The sequence below is a fragment of the Erithacus rubecula genome, assembly GCF_903797595.1.
Source record: "Erithacus rubecula genome assembly, chromosome: 3".
Lineage (NCBI taxonomy): Eukaryota > Metazoa > Chordata > Aves > Passeriformes > Muscicapidae > Erithacus > Erithacus rubecula.
In genome coordinates, this window is record NC_136689.1 from 44500470 (window position 1) to 44518219 (window position 17750).

Consider the following 17750-nt stretch of genomic DNA (forward strand, 5'->3'; position numbering starts at 1 on the left):
ATAATCACTACTGTATAATGCTCCAGGTCTTTTTTGACAGGTACATCACCTGTCAAAGATGATGTATTTTTCATCAAGAGCTCAACCCATGACTTTTAATTATCCACTCTGCAGCACAAAAACCAAGCATCACACTGATCTCACACTTGCTAAACTGGCAATCTGCAAGGCAGAAAATCAAATCTGAGTTTAAATTTTGCACTGCACAGTTCTTCACAAGGTTTGCCTTACTCCTTTGAGGAGATAACAATGTGTGTAACAATGCTTGTCTACAGCCAACTTATGTCACTGAGACCTAGCCATATACTGGAGCTGACAGTGTACATTCTTGCTGAGATGGCTTCTAAGCAGATAACGAAGGCTGAGCAAAGACTGATGAAGATCAGCAGGAGTCATGAGAATCTCTTGCTTTCTTCACCCCTTACCTGCCATTTTAGAAATAGTAATTGATCTCATTAAAATGAGTGTTATTATGAAGAAAAAACCCACAATGTTCATCCAGACAAATATTCCTGTCATTCTGAGAAAACACAGGCCAAAAAGCTCTTTGGTACATGCCTACTAAGAACTTAACATTTCAGTGACTGTACTGAGGGGGAAAAGAATGCCTTTCATTATCTTAACAGTCACTGCATGAGGAGGATACCACCCCATAACACACTACTTTTATGCTACAGCAATGATATCCTGCCACAGGCATGGGATTTTATTTCAAACCAACCTCACTTAACCAGTGGGAGGCAAAAGACAGGAGAACTTATAGAAAACATGAAAACTTAAATTTAAGAGAAAAAAGAAGAACTTAAGACTGCAAGTGTATGGCAGATTTGAGTTAAGCAATTTTAACAGCTTTGCTTGTTAAAGAAATAACAAGGAACAAAGATCTGTTTCAGTTCAAGCAGCTCCTGAGGAAAACACTGTTAAATGCCAGTTGCTGTAACACAAATGTCCTGTCTCTCTTCTGTCACTGATACTCTCTTTTACAGCTGTTTGATGTGATGTGGCTTTGAGCACAAATCTGTAATTTACATGTTCTCATTTCTAGCAAGATTCTTTACTGATCTGCCACCCATCCGTCCAGATATTTAAAAAATAACTATACAAAACATTCCTATTAAAAAACCCCGGTCCTTAGAGGTTAAATGATTGAAAACATAGTATTTTATTTGAAGTAAAATACAAGATACATATGAACAGGGACAGATGAAGAAGTAGAATGTTCTATTAGGCAATTGACAAACAAATGCAAGGCAGAGAATTACAAGTAGAAGACTTCAGAGAAGTAAGCTGCTTTCTAGTGAGGTTACATTAAGAAAGGAGATGAAAACATCTAAAATAACTTATTTCCCAAAAAAGTTGCTCCACTAACTTTTTTATGCATATTTAGATTACCATCTCAATATTAAGAATACTGGCAAAATCAGAATCTGTCTTCTGATGTTCAAATTTGCTTTAAACCAGTTCAAGTGAAAAAGCACATTTTTATTTGAAAGGTCCACCACTTTGACTATAAAGCATATTTATCTCATTATCTAATGAACATCCTCTAGAAAAATGCTACTGACCACACTTTGCTGAGCTATGACATGACCAATGTGAAGTAACATTACAGAATTAACATTTCTTTTTTTTTCCTCCTACTCTTACACTGATGCAATTTTTACATATAATGCTAATTCACAACTACATTAACTACACAGTAGTAACTGGAGTTTCCACTTTTAAGACATCAAAAACTCTAATGTATATATTTTTGGTCTTTTTCCCCCCCTTTTTTAACAAAAATAAACTCCTTTTTTGGTAGGGAATATTCTCAGTTCTTCAACAAGGTCCTGTTTGCTGTTTCTCAAGGAATGTCAATGGTTAACCATTAAAAACATGACTGCAGAAACTAATACCTATAAACTGTAGGTTTACAAGGAAGTAAGGTAAGAGTTTCAGTGTGAAATTAATAATAATAATAATAATAATAATAATAATAATAATAATAATAATAATAATAATAGTTATTTTAACCACTAGAAGCAAAGAATACACCATTGAAAATGAACATTATTGAAAAATAATTCCAGCCTACATTTTCTTTCCATGACAACTTCTGACAGATCAGATGCTTTTTGCTATTTCAGTCCTCTGACTCATATCTGAGAATTAAAAAAGAGTAAATAGAGAAATAATTAAAACAGATTAGAAAATACCTCAACGACATTTTCTCTCTAAAGAAAATATGAAGCCAAAGCAATAAATTACACATAAGAGTCACACATTTATGTCAAGGTTTACTGAATGACTTAAGCCACAGACAAATGTATGTACTTTATACACTATTTTCTCATTTTAAAACTGGCTAGTTCACCAAGTAGTAGAATGAAGGAATGACCTACCCACAAATCCAAACAATTATCAAAGCACCTGGAACATTTCCCATATGTCTCTTGGTGTGTAGCACCTGAGGCCTTATCTACCACAGCCAAGAATATTCTGTATCCTCTCCATACCAAATTCTGTCATTATTTGCTATATGGCAGCTGCTGTTGCACACACCAGCTCTAACCACACAAAATACCTGTACAAAGGACTGGTTTGTCAAAAATCAAGACACAGTCTAATAGAAGTTCTTATTACAGGAAAATGTATAGACTGTTTTAGAGATAAAATTGGGAGCAGAGCATGGATCCAGAACAAAGATCTTGTTGGGACAGAGAGGGCAGCACCACTTACTTGGAAAGTCTTCTACGCAAATCCTTTATCTGTTCATTCTTCTTGGTTAGAATCTCTTTCATGTTGCGATAGGCAGCTGTTTGCTGAAATTTCTTCTCCAGTTCCTACATAAAAACATCAACATATTATTCACATATTATGCAGACTAGACAAAACTATTTTTTAAAAAACCTACTTGCTTTTTCTCCTCAAGTTTGACAATACTGGTTTTCCATAACTTATTCAAACTTAGATAAAATCAACTGGTAAATTTAAATGAGATTACTGGGGCAGCCATAGAAACACCATTTTTATGAAGTTAGAAAACTTCATTTTCTAACAAAATGAGGCTAAAAGTCTTCAGAAGACTGGAAATATGCTTTTCATTTAAAAATTTATATCCAGACAGTCAATTTTTTAATATTCACCTCATTATAACCATGCAGTTAGTTGTGGGTTCACTACTTTTTCACTGAAATAACAAAAATACAAGGGCAAAAATACGGCCTGGTAAACCCTGTATCTTGTAGCTTGTGCTTATTAAATTACTAGTCAGTTAAAATGTAAGGAAATCATCTTCATATTGCAATAAAATGCTAACCTTTTCAGCTGTGGATAGCTGATCCTGAACCTTCAGTAAGTCATGTTTTGTTGTCATCAAGTCTTCTTCCAAGAATTTTTGGTTTGCAGTAGTGTCATTTAAAGTCTTCTCAAACTGGGATTTTAGAGCAGCCACTTTATTCTCCAGTTCAGTGATATCCTGGTTTGCATTATTCTTCAACAGAAGAAATATTTAAAATATATCAAATTCAAGAGAAGAAATAATTAAAATTTTAGATGCAAAATTCCACACAAAGTAGGTATGTCTTCATTTTTAATAATGATATACAAGTTACTCCTCTAAAGTCTAAATGAGAAGTGCTTCAACTGAAAAAAAGAGCAGGGATTGATTTATAACTTAAAAAATTGTTAATAAATGCTTTTCAAAGATGGTTGGAATGTCTTCTCAGCTGAGATTTTAAGTTCTTCTATTTCACTTCTTTAGGAATTAGTCAGAGGCAGAGGATGACTCATATTACACGAAGCTATTTACCATAGAGTAAATTACTATTTAAGATCTGAATGTCTGTGCCACAATGTATTTTTGAAACATTTCCAAAGCTGTTTATGTAGTATGGGTAGGAAAGGCTGAAGGTGTTAAGGCTCACATTCTCAGACAGGTATCAACACTGTGCCATTCTCAGGTGTCTCACACAAACAGGCTCCAAGTTGCGAAGCAACTTTCCAGTTTCCCTATGAGAAGAATCAACCCAAACTTTTCTGAACATTGGTTCTGGATCATAGAACATAATAACCATGTAACTGTTCTATGGATTTTCATTTAAATAAAACCAAAAAACCAAACACAAAACATTCTTGGGTTTTAAAATGCAATTTCAAACTCAAAAGTGTAATGACTCAGGATGAGGCTGAACCAGAAGCACCTTAAAACAATAAAATCTAAAACCTGTTCCTTTTTCTATCTAGAACTTAAGACTTGAGAATAGGAAAACAATTGACTATTACCTGTACAGAAGAAAAGCTCAGTTTGAATTCTGAGACCAAGGCTGCAGTGTTGAAAAGCACCACATACATTTTGTATGCTTTAGTTGTTATTTTCTAACCATAAGTCAATTATACAAAAATTCTAAATCCTCAAATTAAACTGATCCAATGGAGCAGTTACTCCCAGTTACTGCTGGAAGTTACTCTCAGTTATTGTGATTCAACTTTCTATATGAAGCCATCTATTAACTATTAATCTTTAAAAAATCAATCTGATGAGTTGATCCTTAAGAACCAATTGGGGTTTGACATTTATTTGTTCAAAGACTTTGAAATCTTTATGAGGTTTATGAGCAACTGGGAGAAAGGGACAGATTATACAGAGCAAATTAGGACATGAAACCTGAAGATACTCAGCAGCTCTGACACTGAGGTCAATTAATATTTAACCAGAAAAGCAGGATGAGATGCAATTCCAATCTTTTAACACTATGAACAGTATTATCCAGTCTTTAACACATCCCTTTAATATTTTAAACCTTTAATAATTTAAAGTTTAACAAAACAGAGAAAGAAAATATTTGCCATGACTGATTAATTGAATATAATTTTGGAAGTTACTAAGTAAACTTTTAACATATTAAGAAAACCAAATACATACCATAAACCAGGTAGAAAGCAAAATAAAAAGAAATCAGGATTAAAATATGAAAATTAAAATATAAATGGTTTATTATTTTGATCTTTACTTCCTAATCTGTAGATACTGCAGGAATTTTAAAGACAATTACTCAAAATAATGGGATTAAAGTGTTCTAATTTTGTTGAAAGCCTGAACTGAAATGTTTTAAATTTAAGACACACTACATATGAACAAACTTTGGAAAATTCTAACTGTTGACAAATAAAGGTAGAAACTTAGAAAAATATTAAGGTGGTCTCAACAGATTTATTTGTGTTAACATGACTTGCGTCTTCTTACATTTTTTGCCAGCAGCAACTCATCATGTTGGAGTCCTTACTGATAAAACAGATTAAGTACTTCAAGTAATAAAAATAAACGGTGAAACATTTTAAACAGTATGCTGTTATAGGGAGAACTACAAAAAAAAATATCAAAGCGCAAGTGTGGCTTGTTCATGTCAACAAAAAGTGACAAATGTGTGAAAGAATTAGTGTTTCACTGTTGCTCTAAAAACCAAATTAGGTATCATTCTCTCATTAGTAAACAAGAAGAAACAAACAGACATAGATTTGTGTCTGTTAACACAAAGACACAGCCCTGGGAATATGAATTCTGGAATACTACTTCCTGATAGTTCCTGAATACATGTCATAACATCAACTAATGTTATGGAATACCTGCTGACTGACAGAGTAGTGGGAACAGACAGTGTCAGCAGGAGCAACACTACCTCAAACTCTCGCATTTGCCAGAAAAGAAACACATCATACAGACCAACATTCTGGATGTACAACTGTTGTGTTACATGCGAGCAGATGGATATAATTATATATACCTTCTGATCTCCTTGGATCATCTGTAAATCCCTCAGTGACTTCTCTAGCTTGGACTTTTCATCTAGGGCAGCTGTAGCCTGCAATACATTGAAAATTTAAAACCTCAGAAATGCATTTTTACCTGAAAACATAAGAATAACAACCATGGGATTCTTATTTAGATATTTTAAAATATGTAACCGACATTAAGCATCCAAGATTACAGGGAATTTACCTGTGTTTCTATGGTCCTGAGCCTGGTCTTCAATTTTTCATTTTCTTCTTGGAGAAGAGCAACTGTCTTTGGGTTAAAGAACAAGAAAATGTTTGTGAACATCCTTATGCCATTTTGGATTTTGCAAATACTTCAGAGAAGAAAATACACTTCATAACTTAGGAAAGCCAAAGAGATCCTAAATGCTTACAAAAATGGCTTCATAAGAATTCAAGAATTCATTAGTTTATTTTGGTTTTTTGCCTCAGTGAGAAAGCAATTTAAGTCTCCAATTCCATTGTAACATATGGGGTTGTTCATTTAAACACATGCTTTACTGCATTGAGATTATTGAGAACAATATCTTGTTAGTATCAAGATTTATGATTAAAAATTGCATGTTCAGGGATGCAAATCTCAGTGTTGCTCATAATTAATATTTTCAATCAACAGGCAAGTAAGAATTTATCCACTATTCCTTTTTAAAAGAGACGAATACCAGGTTACTGCATATCCTGTAGTGTGCCACAAGAAATACCCATGTTTTATAACTCAGAGTAAATTCACCACATGAACTTTGAATTATTTGGGGGGGGGGGGGGGGAAAAGACAAGAGATGTATATATTCAAGAAAAACTGCTATGATTGTGAAATTATTTTTGAAATAACTACCTTAACTTATAAGCAAAATACAAGTCTGAATTCTTGAATGCTTTAATTATTGTAGTGAGTAACAACAATTTGAGACAGATATTGTATTCAACATATCATTTTGGGAATGCAAGACAGAGGACAGGAAATAAAACTCCTTGCTAATTATTTTGATTATCAGAAACTTAAAAGGGTTTTGTAAAAAGTGTGACATTTTGGAAAAGTTCATTTGAATCAAATTAGTACAATACTTAATAAAAACTATTGATAATATTAAGTACTAGAAAATATTTTGTAATTCTGAAAATGTTTAGCAAGTGAGAAGTCAGATGTTTTCAAAAACAGTAAATTCCAAATTCTTTTAAGTGCCTGTTTCTTCAGGAGCAATTTAATCAACTTACAAAACAAAAAAGAATGGATGTAATAAGATTGACTTTGAGTGATACAGAAAATGTTGAATAACCTAGTAATTTCAGCCAGCTACATATTTTAATTTACTTCTTTGTTGAAGCACCAGATAACTGCACGGAACTAATTAACTATTTTACCCCATTAAATGGAAAAATACATTACTAAAAACACCAAAATGTCTTGGCAAAATAAGAATTAATATTGTGATACGTGTTAGAGATCATAATCACACAAACTTCTGATGCTTTACAATATTTAATTATTTACTAGTATTTTACTTCTGGGATATGTTACCATGCAGTCTGTATAGAAACAGACACATTATACAAATATTACTGTACAGTTATTCAGTTCACTTGCATAAGCAGAATGGTCATTGACCACAACTGCATCAACAGTCAAGTTCTTACCTTGTTTAGCAGTTCTGACCCACCTTCATATAATGGAGCAAGTTTTGGTTTAATGGGATCTGCAGTGGACTAAAGAAATAATAAAGGTGAAAAATTAATTTATACAGATTTCTAGGAGAAAGAAAAGTACTCTTTTAGCCAGTAAAAAACTACAGATAGTCAATTCAGATTTCTTTTGCAAAGAAAATGTGCAACTTTTTATTTCAAGTTCATTTTTTGAAATGAAAAATCATTCTGGTTCCCTCTTTGTCTCCCAAGTTATAAACTTCACTCTGAGCTTAAGTTAAACAAAGATATTGCATAGAGAGATAAAATATTGCAAGTGTGGTTCTACAGAAGACTGACAATCCTGCAGCAATCAAAAGACAAAGAGTAAGGATAATATAATATTTTAGTGATTGTAAGAGTAAAAAGTATTTACAAAGCTCCAAATAATTTTCTCATTTAAGGTATTTAAAATAACATATATATAAATACAATATAAGTATATATAAATACACCTTTATGCTACAAATGAAATAAGGTGCAACCATATTCATGCACACAAGCTAGTGTGATATCTGCACTGTGCAATCCTGTCAGCTCTTGAATTTATATTGGGACAAGTGAATGTCCCCAGGTGCCAGGGAAAGGGAACCCAGAAGCAGATGCTTCAACACATCCCTGGTCTGGCTGACCTTGCAATGAGGTGTGTGAGGCACACTCCAGAAGTGCAGAACAGGCACTCCAGAAACAGCCAAGGCAATTCAGAGGGAGCCTTGGTGCCAAAATGAGACTTTTTGGACAGTTGCAAAGACTGTTTTGAAAAAAAATGGATGGGGTTTTGTTTTTCTCTTAAGCACAAAGAGTCAATATTAAGATTTTAAACATCTGTCATGATTCCACATGATATTTGATTAAAATAAAATTCTACCTTTTTGTTTGAAGATGTATATTCCGACTTTTCAAACTCAGCAACCTGGTCCAATAATTCTCTTGAAAAAACACAAAGAGGCATTTATTTATCAAAGAAAAATATAAGGAGGCATTTCTTTACTAAGAGCTAGGCTATGAAACACATTTTGAAATACATGAAACAGATTGGTGCTATGCTTTTTCTTACATGTAAAATTTTTGTTAGAAGTACAGGATAAAGCCCTACACAAATACCATAAATGCAAGAGATCATGTCATGATACCTGTATTACAATAGATTTAGCATCCTTAATTAAAATATATTCTAACCAGGCAACAAAAGCTCTTTAATTGAGTCCAGTCACCTGCTTTTAAATAATTAATAATTAATTCAAGTAAGAATACAACCAAAAAAATGCCTTGCTCACAAGTTTGAAATTACTTTGTATCTTGCTATTTTATAGATGGAAACATGGAAGCTAACCTATCACTGATACAACAGTAAAGTAATAGGTTTCTATAGTTAGGAAAAGAATGCAAAGAGTCAATGTTTTGCAGTTTTCTTATTGTTGCAAGTATAGTCCAACAGCTGTTACCGATTCTCCAAGTCAGAAACATCTGTCTGTAACTTCAGGTACCATTTCTCAGCCTGTGAAAAGAGCTGCCGGAGAAGTAAAACGTTGGTGTAAGTTGTGTTTATGAGCTCTGACTCCACTTCACTGTGTACAACACTCTGCAGTCCATCCAGCATGTCTATCACTTCGTCAACTGTGAAGGTCTCTTCAACAAGTCTAAACAGAGAGGTCAAGATGAATCAGGTATTATAAAGGCAACAATTCTGCCTTGTTATGAGATCTCACTACACAGGTACCACTTATACAATGCAGTATTTTCTAAGAACATCCACTGTCGGTTGTTATTAGGTGACCACAGCATTACTAATTGGTTATGTTATTTGAATTTTCTCTTTAAATCATTAAAACACAAATATTAATTTGGCTACAGCCTTGCATTGAATTTATATATCAGAAGCAAGACATGAAGCAGTGTCATGCTGTCAACACCTCTGTTAATTCCTAAGAATTTGATCAACTTGGGTTTAAAAGCATTTGACTTGTAACTTCTGGAAAATACAAGAACACACAAACCTAAATGGAGAAAAGTCACCCTCATAAAGTGTTCAAACCTGCTAGCATATTTTGCTTTGTTCTTGCTCAGAACCACCCCATACAGCACCTGCTGTCCTTGACATCCTGAAAACAAGAATCCACGGTTTTGAGACACATGCCACGCTTGAAACGAGCAAAGCGCATGTAGCTGACCACTTCCTTCTGGTGATGCTCATTAACACCCAGCTCTGCCTGTGGAGGAGGATACAAGCACAAAGATAAACAATGAGCATAACTATTGTGAATACTTGCCTTTTGACTAGTTTCTGTGATTGCTTTAACAGGGTCAGCATGCTAACTAGCACGGTGAAAAACAACCATATTTTCGTATGTCTAATCCCTATACACCTCTCATAAGTAGGTGAGAAAGCTCCAGTACTTGGAAGCAAGGGCTTAAGTAACCTCAAAAAATTCATACAAGATCAGAGACAGAGGAAATCAGAGAATCAGCACCATAAGGACCGTAAAGTAGAAGAAGAAGCTCTTAGATAAATATATCTTGGTATTACATTACACATGCATAATGCAGCAGAATGATGTATTTTTCATAGATGTACTAAGAAAAACCCTGGAGGAAAAGTATGCTATTTTTGTTACTTTTTTATGTAAATTCTTGAAACCTGTCACAGAATCACAGAATGTTTGTGTTGGAAGGGACAATAAACATTATCTAGTTCCAACTCCCTGCCATGGGCAGGGACACCTCGCACTAGACCAGGTTATTTAGAGCTCCATCCAACCTGGCTTTGAACACTGGCAGGGATAGGGCATCCATAATTTCCCTGAGCAACCTGCTGCAGTGCCTCACCACTCTCACAATAAAGATTTTTTTTCTGTATATGTAATCTAAACCTACTCTCTTTCAATTAGTGCCCATTACTCCTTGTCCTATCGCTGCAGTTCCTGACAAAGAGTCTCTGGCTTCCTTGTAGGCCTCCTCCAAATACTGGAAGGTTGCTATGAGGTCTCTCCACAGCCTTCTCTTCTCCAGGCTAAACACCCCCAACTCGTCTGTTTTCATAGGGAAAGTGCTCCAGTGCTCTTGTTAGCTTCATATCCTTCCTCTGGACTTGCTCCAACATTTCCATGTCCTTCCTATGCTGGAAATCCCAGAACTGCATGCAGCACTCCAGGTGGGGTCTCATGAGAGCAGAGGGGGGAATCACTTCCCTTGACCTGCTGGCCATGATTGTTTTTGATGAAGGAGGAGATTGTAAGTGATAATGTGAATTTGTTTCTCAACAGCCTATTGCCCAGAAACAAATATTGCCAGGGCAAATTAAGAAGGAAGCAATTTTAGGTCTGGCTAAGTAGCCTTTTTATGCATGCCTCTATTTCAAAGAATTATTGGCATGGGCAATCACATCAGGATTGCTCATGCAGGTAGCAAGAGTGACAAGGAGGCACAACAGGACAGGACTAGGAGTTTATCACCACAGTCCCTGGAGAGCTGATGCAAAGGCAGGTCCATTTCATTTACTCCGATGTATTTCGTTAGCATGACTGATGTTGGAGAGAGACAGCAATGCAATAACTCAAGACAAAACAGTCCATCTGATCACCTTGTCCTTAGGGAAGCTCCAGTGACAGTGCAATCCTGGGATACCTGGATGAATCAATACTCTGGAAACTAAATGCAACCAAGGAAGCAGCACTAGTACCAAATAAAACCAGCTCTTATAGTGTGGCTGCAAGCCCCATGTTCCCCACCGAGTCCCATATATGGCAGATGAGGGATCATATGGAAAGCTAAATTAATGTCCTCTTTGCTGTTGCTGGAGGGGTTTTTTTAGTTGAAAAGCTTCTATTCATTACAGACAGAAAGGCAATTATACTAGTAAATAAACACATAAGCACAGTCCACTCGTGATCTCCGAGTCAGCCATGCTGATCCGTAGATAAGCCGCCGGGCCACCGGATCCCGCAAAAATCCCAAACCCTGAAACTCTCCGCAGGGATGGCAGGGACGCCCAGAGGGCAGGGCCCCGAGCGGGTCTCGCATGCCGACAGAGCCCTGACCCGCCTGCGGGCCGGCCGCCGGCCGCGCAGTGCCTCCATGTCAGGATGAAGCGGGAATGTTGGGCGCGGCCCCCTCCCGCTACTCACCATGGCGGCCGCTCCGCAGGAGCTCTGAAGGCTGCGGGCCCAGCGTTGCCATGGAGACCGAAGCCTCGCGATCTCCGGCGGCGAGCTCCGATTGGCGGCGGCGCGCCCACGTGATCCGCGCGCCGCGGAACTAGATAAAGATGTTTTCCTTTTTTTTTAAATGTATCTTTCTATTTCTTACGTGCTCAGGTACAATTTGGAAAATTCTGCTGTGCAGTAGTGAGCTGCTGAGGCGGTAGGGGCAGTTAGGCGAGATGGGAAATATCCCACGAATATTTACACCGCCTAAGTTTTTTTTTTCCAAAGGCTTTTTCACTAAACACGTATTTTTGTAAAGCATTAGCACGTCAGCAGGACAACTCAGAACTATAGAACGGTTTGGACTGACAGAGACCTTAAAGAGCATCTAATTCCACCCCCTGGCATGGGCAGGGACACCTTTCACTAGAGAAGGTTACTCAAAGCCCCATCCAAGCTGGCTTTGATCACTCCCAGGATTGGGGTATCCACAATTTCTCTGTGCAACCTGTTCCAGTGCATCATCACCCTCACAGTGAAGAATATTTTCCTAATAACTAATCTAAACCTATCCTCTTTCAGTTTGAACTGGTTCTCCCTTTTCCAGTCATTACAAGAACATGTAGGCTCCCTTCAGGTACTGGAAGGCCATAATTAGGGCACCCCAAAGCCTTCTCCAGGCTGAGAAACCCCAATTCTCCCAGCCTTTCCTCATAGGAGAGATGCTCCATCCTTCTAATCAACTTTTTGGCCCTTCTCTGAACTCACTCCAACAGGTCCATGTCTTTCTTGTGCTGGAGACTGCAGAGCTGGATGCAGTACTCTGGGTAGGGTAACTGTCACCAGAGTCTTTCACCTGAGTCACCCAAAAACTTCACAAAATGCAGAAAAATAACCCGGCATCCATCAGCTGAGCGTATGGAAAAAGTCTAACCCACTGCAGGTGGCCTAGCTGTATTGAACCCTGATTGCACCTAAAGAGAGAATGAAGGTAATGTTGACAGAGCTTGGGATTTTCCATTGTGTAAGTAAAAGGAGCAAAAGTAAGTAAACACTAAAAGTATGAATCTTGTCCATTAATTTTCCTTAAGGCCTGCAGAAGGACACCAGATCTGTCACAGCAGAGATGCAATATTAGTGAACCAGACAGAGGAAATGTTGATCATTGAATCTGTCCCATTATGAACAGGAAGAAGGGATGTAACGGTCGTCTCCCATGACACCAGTGGACACTTCAACAGCTGGTATCACTTTCCATATTTAGACAAGCTGTGAAAGCAGAGCACCAGAATGACACAGCTAAATGACCAACAGACCAGGAAGCAGAAAGCTGGGAAAAGGCTGTTCAGAACACACACAGGCAGTAGGGCTGCTAAACTTGGGCAGCTGTTCCATCCAGGCACTTTCCAGAGCAGAGTGGCCCCAAGGGAAAAGTGCCCTTCCACAGTTTGAGAGGGAAAAATGGAATCCATTGCAATTTCCATTCCTCAACATTGTATTTGTCTTACTGACTACAGCTTACAGTGCATTTCCATTAACTAATGGCCCTAAAAGCAGCAGTGATTGGCCTAAAAGACCTGGCAGGAGCTGTCTTATGAGCATGTCTTAAGCATGCCTTATGAGCTTGCATCTTTCTGCCCTCTGCTCCACCACACATACATGCAGGCAGCATCATTTCTTTAGGTTCCTCAGCAAGCTGTGCAGAAAAAGATGTTACTAACAAACATTGCCACCAGTGGTGCTGACTAGCAACTTTTATGGGGATTTTGTATATCCTATTTAAGGTACTCATGGCATCAGAAACAGTGTTATCACTTGTTTGGGCACATGTTCAAACACGGTTTCTCTCATTCCTCTTCTTCAATAATTCCTAGTTACAGAGCTTGGAATGACTGTGCATGAATGGAATGATTGAATGTTCCAGAAGGCTTGAGCTGCAGTAACAGCCTCAGCTTCTGCTGATCTGGATTCCTCTGCCTGCTTTGTACTGCAAAGATCTCTGCACCTGGAAGTGCTTATCTTGGCTGCTTCTGCACACTTGTTAGCCAAGAGGCCCCAGTGAAATGAGGTACAAAAGAAGAGAAGTGCATGTTTTCAAGCCATTAAGAGGGCAACCTCTGAATGGCCAAGGTGTAACGAGAACAGCACAAAACACTGAACAGATCAACCCCCTTTCACTGATACTTTTGCCCCTATGCTTCTGCCAATTCAGGGACCAAGGGCAAATGAGATGCTGGAAAAAGATGAAACCAATAACAGGTGTCAAAAAACTGTCACACAGGATCAGACTAAAAAGTATTTTGTTTCCTTTTCTGGCTGTGGCAATAACCAGGAGTACGAAAAGAAACAGAATGAGGTATATGTGTACCCTGTATGATTTTAGCCTTCACTTCCATTTACCCTCCCCAATGAGTGGACCAGCAACTTTTTGAGCTGCCAGACAAACCCAAACTGTAGTGGTTGATCATCATTCTGGAATCTGTCTGCTTTCAATTCCTCTAGCTCATCTTCAAAGATATTTGTTGTCTGTCTTGACAAACACTGTGAGAATGTACCATATGCTCATTATTTCTTTTTGTTTCAGCCTTCAATCCATTTCTGTCAGTATTGTCTGGCTTTAGCTATCTCCTGTACTTAGTGCTATGTCAGTCTGGAGAAGAAAAAAAAGGAGATAACAGTCCATCTATATCATACCTGCAGTGTGCATTAGGTTATGATAAGGATTTTTATGCTTGCTGTTTCCAACCTCCAGAGCTTCCACAAAGGACAGGGCAGAAATCTGGTTCTGAGGAAAACAGCACAGAATTACAAACAAAATCCACTTTTCATGGCTAGTATTTGGAGGGGAAGCATTTGGATCAGGGGCCAAGAGAAGTGTCTACTTTACAAATAATTAACAGCTGCACCTGGGGTCTCAAGCTTCTCTCTGCTCCCCTCACAACCCACTGGAACAGATCTCTGCTATACTACTCACAACCAATATTTTCTAAAGAAACAATTCTGACCAGTTATCTTCCTCAAACATGTGTAATTTAACCTCCTGAAGCAGTAATTAGAGGTCTGCAAACCCTTCCAGCCAAAGTGAGGAGGAACCCCAGGGCAGTGAAAATGTCAATAGTGGACAGGACAAGAGAGTATTTGTGTGGGGAGAACAGTCAGAATTTGAGAGCAATGTTTCTGCCATCTAAATCTGAGCCTCTTCAAAGTTGCAGGAAAAGATACATTGCATTTGTGTTTGCAAACCTCTCTAACCATCCAAGCTCCCTTTTTCTTGTTGCACCCTTGAGAGTCCTACCAATCTCATCAGAATGACACCATCATTCCCACAGGATCAAACACAGTATTTTCCATGAGGAAGCCTGTTTGGAACACTGGCTCCTACATCATGGTGCCCTAATGCAACTAAATGTACAATTCAAATTATATTTGGTCTTGTTGACTGCAAAAAAAGAGAGATTATTTTAACTTTCTAGGGGAATTATTGCATTCATTTTTGATAAGAACTTCAAAGAAAACCTACTGAAAACACGAAGTGAGCTTGCCATGCAGAAGAAATTAGATACAAACCTCAGATCCATGCCAGGGTTTCATCTATGCTTTTCTTCAACAGAAATCAAAGGACATTTATTTTTTATTCACATGCTTATCTCCACAAATTCAGAGCTTTGTTCTTTAGGAAGCTGGGCTATACCTAACAAATAGAAGGGAATTATCAGTTATCATGGCACTGATTAGCTGTGGTGCTACTTCCAGACATAAACTATTGTACTGCCCAGGGAAAGGTTATCCATCTCTAGAAGTCTCACTGCACATAAGCTGAGAACTCTGCCTTATTACTATGACTTGAAGAATGACTACCAAATTGCTATTACTATGGTAATGAAATCGTAGCTGGTAGCTGTCAAGGTAATCAAAGTCTCTAAGTAATAGAAGATCTGTAGGGCTGAGTTTTCATTGCTATTTGTTAGCTATACATGGAGAAAGAAAATTCCCTTAGGAAAATTCTGAGATTTTTCCAAGAGCTATTTCATAGCAGCTCTTAGTTGCCTTTCTTTCTCATAAATGCACAGAATGTGAACTGTGAAAACAATATGGATTATGTTAACTACATCGTTTTTCTAGACTAGACTGATGCTGTCAGTTAAACATTTTTATTGCTTTAGCAGAAACCAGAATTTCAAGCAGGAAAAAAAAAATCTAATAATTGATTCAAAGAAGCCATAAGCCACCATTACCCAGTAGTATCACTGAAATGCCTCTATAATGCATAATCCATAACAGTAAGAGTGATGCCAGACTGCATTTTCCTGAATGAAATGAGGATGAATTGTAAACACTCACATGCATCTTTTGGGGGATATTTCATTACTGCAGGAGATAATGGCCAATATTGCATGCATTTTTCTTTTTTGAAATTATAGTAAACTGTCAGTTACAGGCTAATATTAATAAGAAACTATTCCTTTACCAGAAGGATTGCTCCTTGTAGTTTATGCTGTGTTCCCTGTAGTATCCTTTTTCTATAACAACACTTCTGTTGAATCTGAAAAACATGTGATTACATGCTATATTGTTATAAATTGAGCCCCTGGGTAGTGGGTTAGTGATGAGATTTTCTTTAAGCATTATTCTTTTATAGTTCTTTCAAAAATATTATCTTCCTCCAATTTCCACAGAGCACTTTAATAGTTAAGAGCACAGCCTCTACTAAATGCTGTTGATACAAGCAGTCGGAATTGAATCATAACAAAGATTAAAGAGAGAGTATGATGTGAGTGCAGTAAGATACAGTATTTAATTTTTTTTTTTCTCTCTCTGAATTTGGCCGTGCTCTTGGACAAATCTTCGAACTGACTTCTTTCTAGGGTATGCTAAGACGTGTTTATAGAACCACAGAATCATCATCAAGGTTGAAAGAGATCTTTAAGATGATTCAGTCCATGTGTCCACCCAGCACTGCCGCTGTAACTAACACCTAACCCACATCATCCAGAGCCAGAGGCCGCGTAAACGCCCCAGGTGACTCCACCACCTCCCTGGGCAGCCTGTTCCAATGCCTGACCACCCTAACACTGATTTCTTTTTTTTTTTCTAAAATGTAATCTGAATCTCCCCTGCCTCATCTTAAGTGCATTTCCTCTTGCCCTCTCACTGCAGACCCGGTAGAAGAGACAGGCCCCACCTGCCTCGAGCCTCCTAGGTACTTGTAGAGAGCGATGATCCCTCCTGAGCCTCCTCTTCCTGGAGGTTGAGTCCCTCGAGAGAAGGGGGGAAATCCCAACCCTGAGCTCCGCAACCCGCGCCGGCGGGGCGGGCGGAGGGCGGCGCTGAGGGCCGTGCCCGCCCTCCCGGGCCGGGCGGTGCGGAAGCGCAGGCGGCCGGGGCTGCGTCCCCGCCGGACCCCGGGGGGCGGAGCGAGAGCCCGGGCACGGCGGCATCCTCCGGCGCGGCCATCGCCGGGCTGCTCCATGGAGAAGCGGGGTCCGGTGCTGCACATCGTGGTGGTGGGCTTCCACCACAAGAAGGGCTGCCAGGTAAGGGGGCGCGGGTGTCCCTCGACTCCCACCTCTCCACTCCGTTCTTGCGCTTCCTCCGTGCCCTCCCCCGGCCCCCTCCCCCGCGCCCAGCGGCGCCTCCCCGGCTGCGGGAGCCGCCGCGGGAGGGGCGCGTCCGGCGGGGCCGAGGGGCTTCGCTCTAGTCAGGGGGCGGTAAAGGAGGGGTCGGGAGCCGGCGAGGCCCTCCTTGGCTGCGGCCTCCCCCGGCCGGGGGTGTCTGGCTGGGTGACTCGGCTCGCCCGGGCAGTTCGTGGTCATGGAGCTGCCTCCATTCCCGCCCCGCCTCGGCGCTCCCGGCGGGGTGAGGCCGGCGGGGTGAGCTCCCGGGAATGACGGGCGACGGCTCACACCGTGGCACCGTGTCTGCTTCGAGTCGTGGTGCTTAATGCTTTCAGAGAGAGAATGCTGAGGAAAAAAACCCAAATGGTGTTTTGATATACCTTCCTCTATCCCTGCCGGCCCATCACTGACTGCTCACCGGTACACCTTGTACCAAACAGCCTCAGGCTAACACGCCCACCCTGGATTTAAGCTTTCTTTGCCCATCTCTTCCCCCCTTTCATGAATGCTTTATTGC

The 17750-nt window shown here is 39.3% G+C and overlaps 2 protein-coding genes across 2 annotated transcripts in view; one reads left to right on the top strand and one right to left on the bottom strand.

Annotated features, from left to right (window-relative positions):
* Nucleotides 1-1143: 1143 nt before the first annotated feature.
* On the bottom strand, nt 1144-11669 carry LZTFL1 (leucine zipper transcription factor like 1). Its single transcript, XM_079299519.1, has 10 exons — nt 11601-11669; nt 9562-9686; nt 8922-9116; nt 8345-8405; nt 7432-7500; nt 5981-6046; nt 5766-5843; nt 3302-3475; nt 2722-2825; nt 1144-2144 (listed from the first exon to the last, which is right to left on the bottom strand). Exons 1-10 carry the CDS (start codon nt 11601-11603, stop codon nt 2126-2128), a joined length of 894 nt encoding a protein of 297 aa, XP_079155645.1. The 5' UTR covers nt 11604-11669; the 3' UTR covers nt 1144-2125.
* Nucleotides 11670-16949: 5280 nt separating this feature from the next.
* The window catches only part of AVL9 (AVL9 cell migration associated), a 40719-nt gene continuing 39918 nt past the window's right edge, over nt 16950-17750 (top strand). The window contains exon 1 of the mRNA XM_079302639.1: nt 16950-17152. Within this exon, the coding sequence (XP_079158765.1) occupies nt 17087-17152 (66 nt within the window). The 5' untranslated portion in view covers nt 16950-17086. The remainder of the gene's footprint in view (nt 17153-17750) is intronic.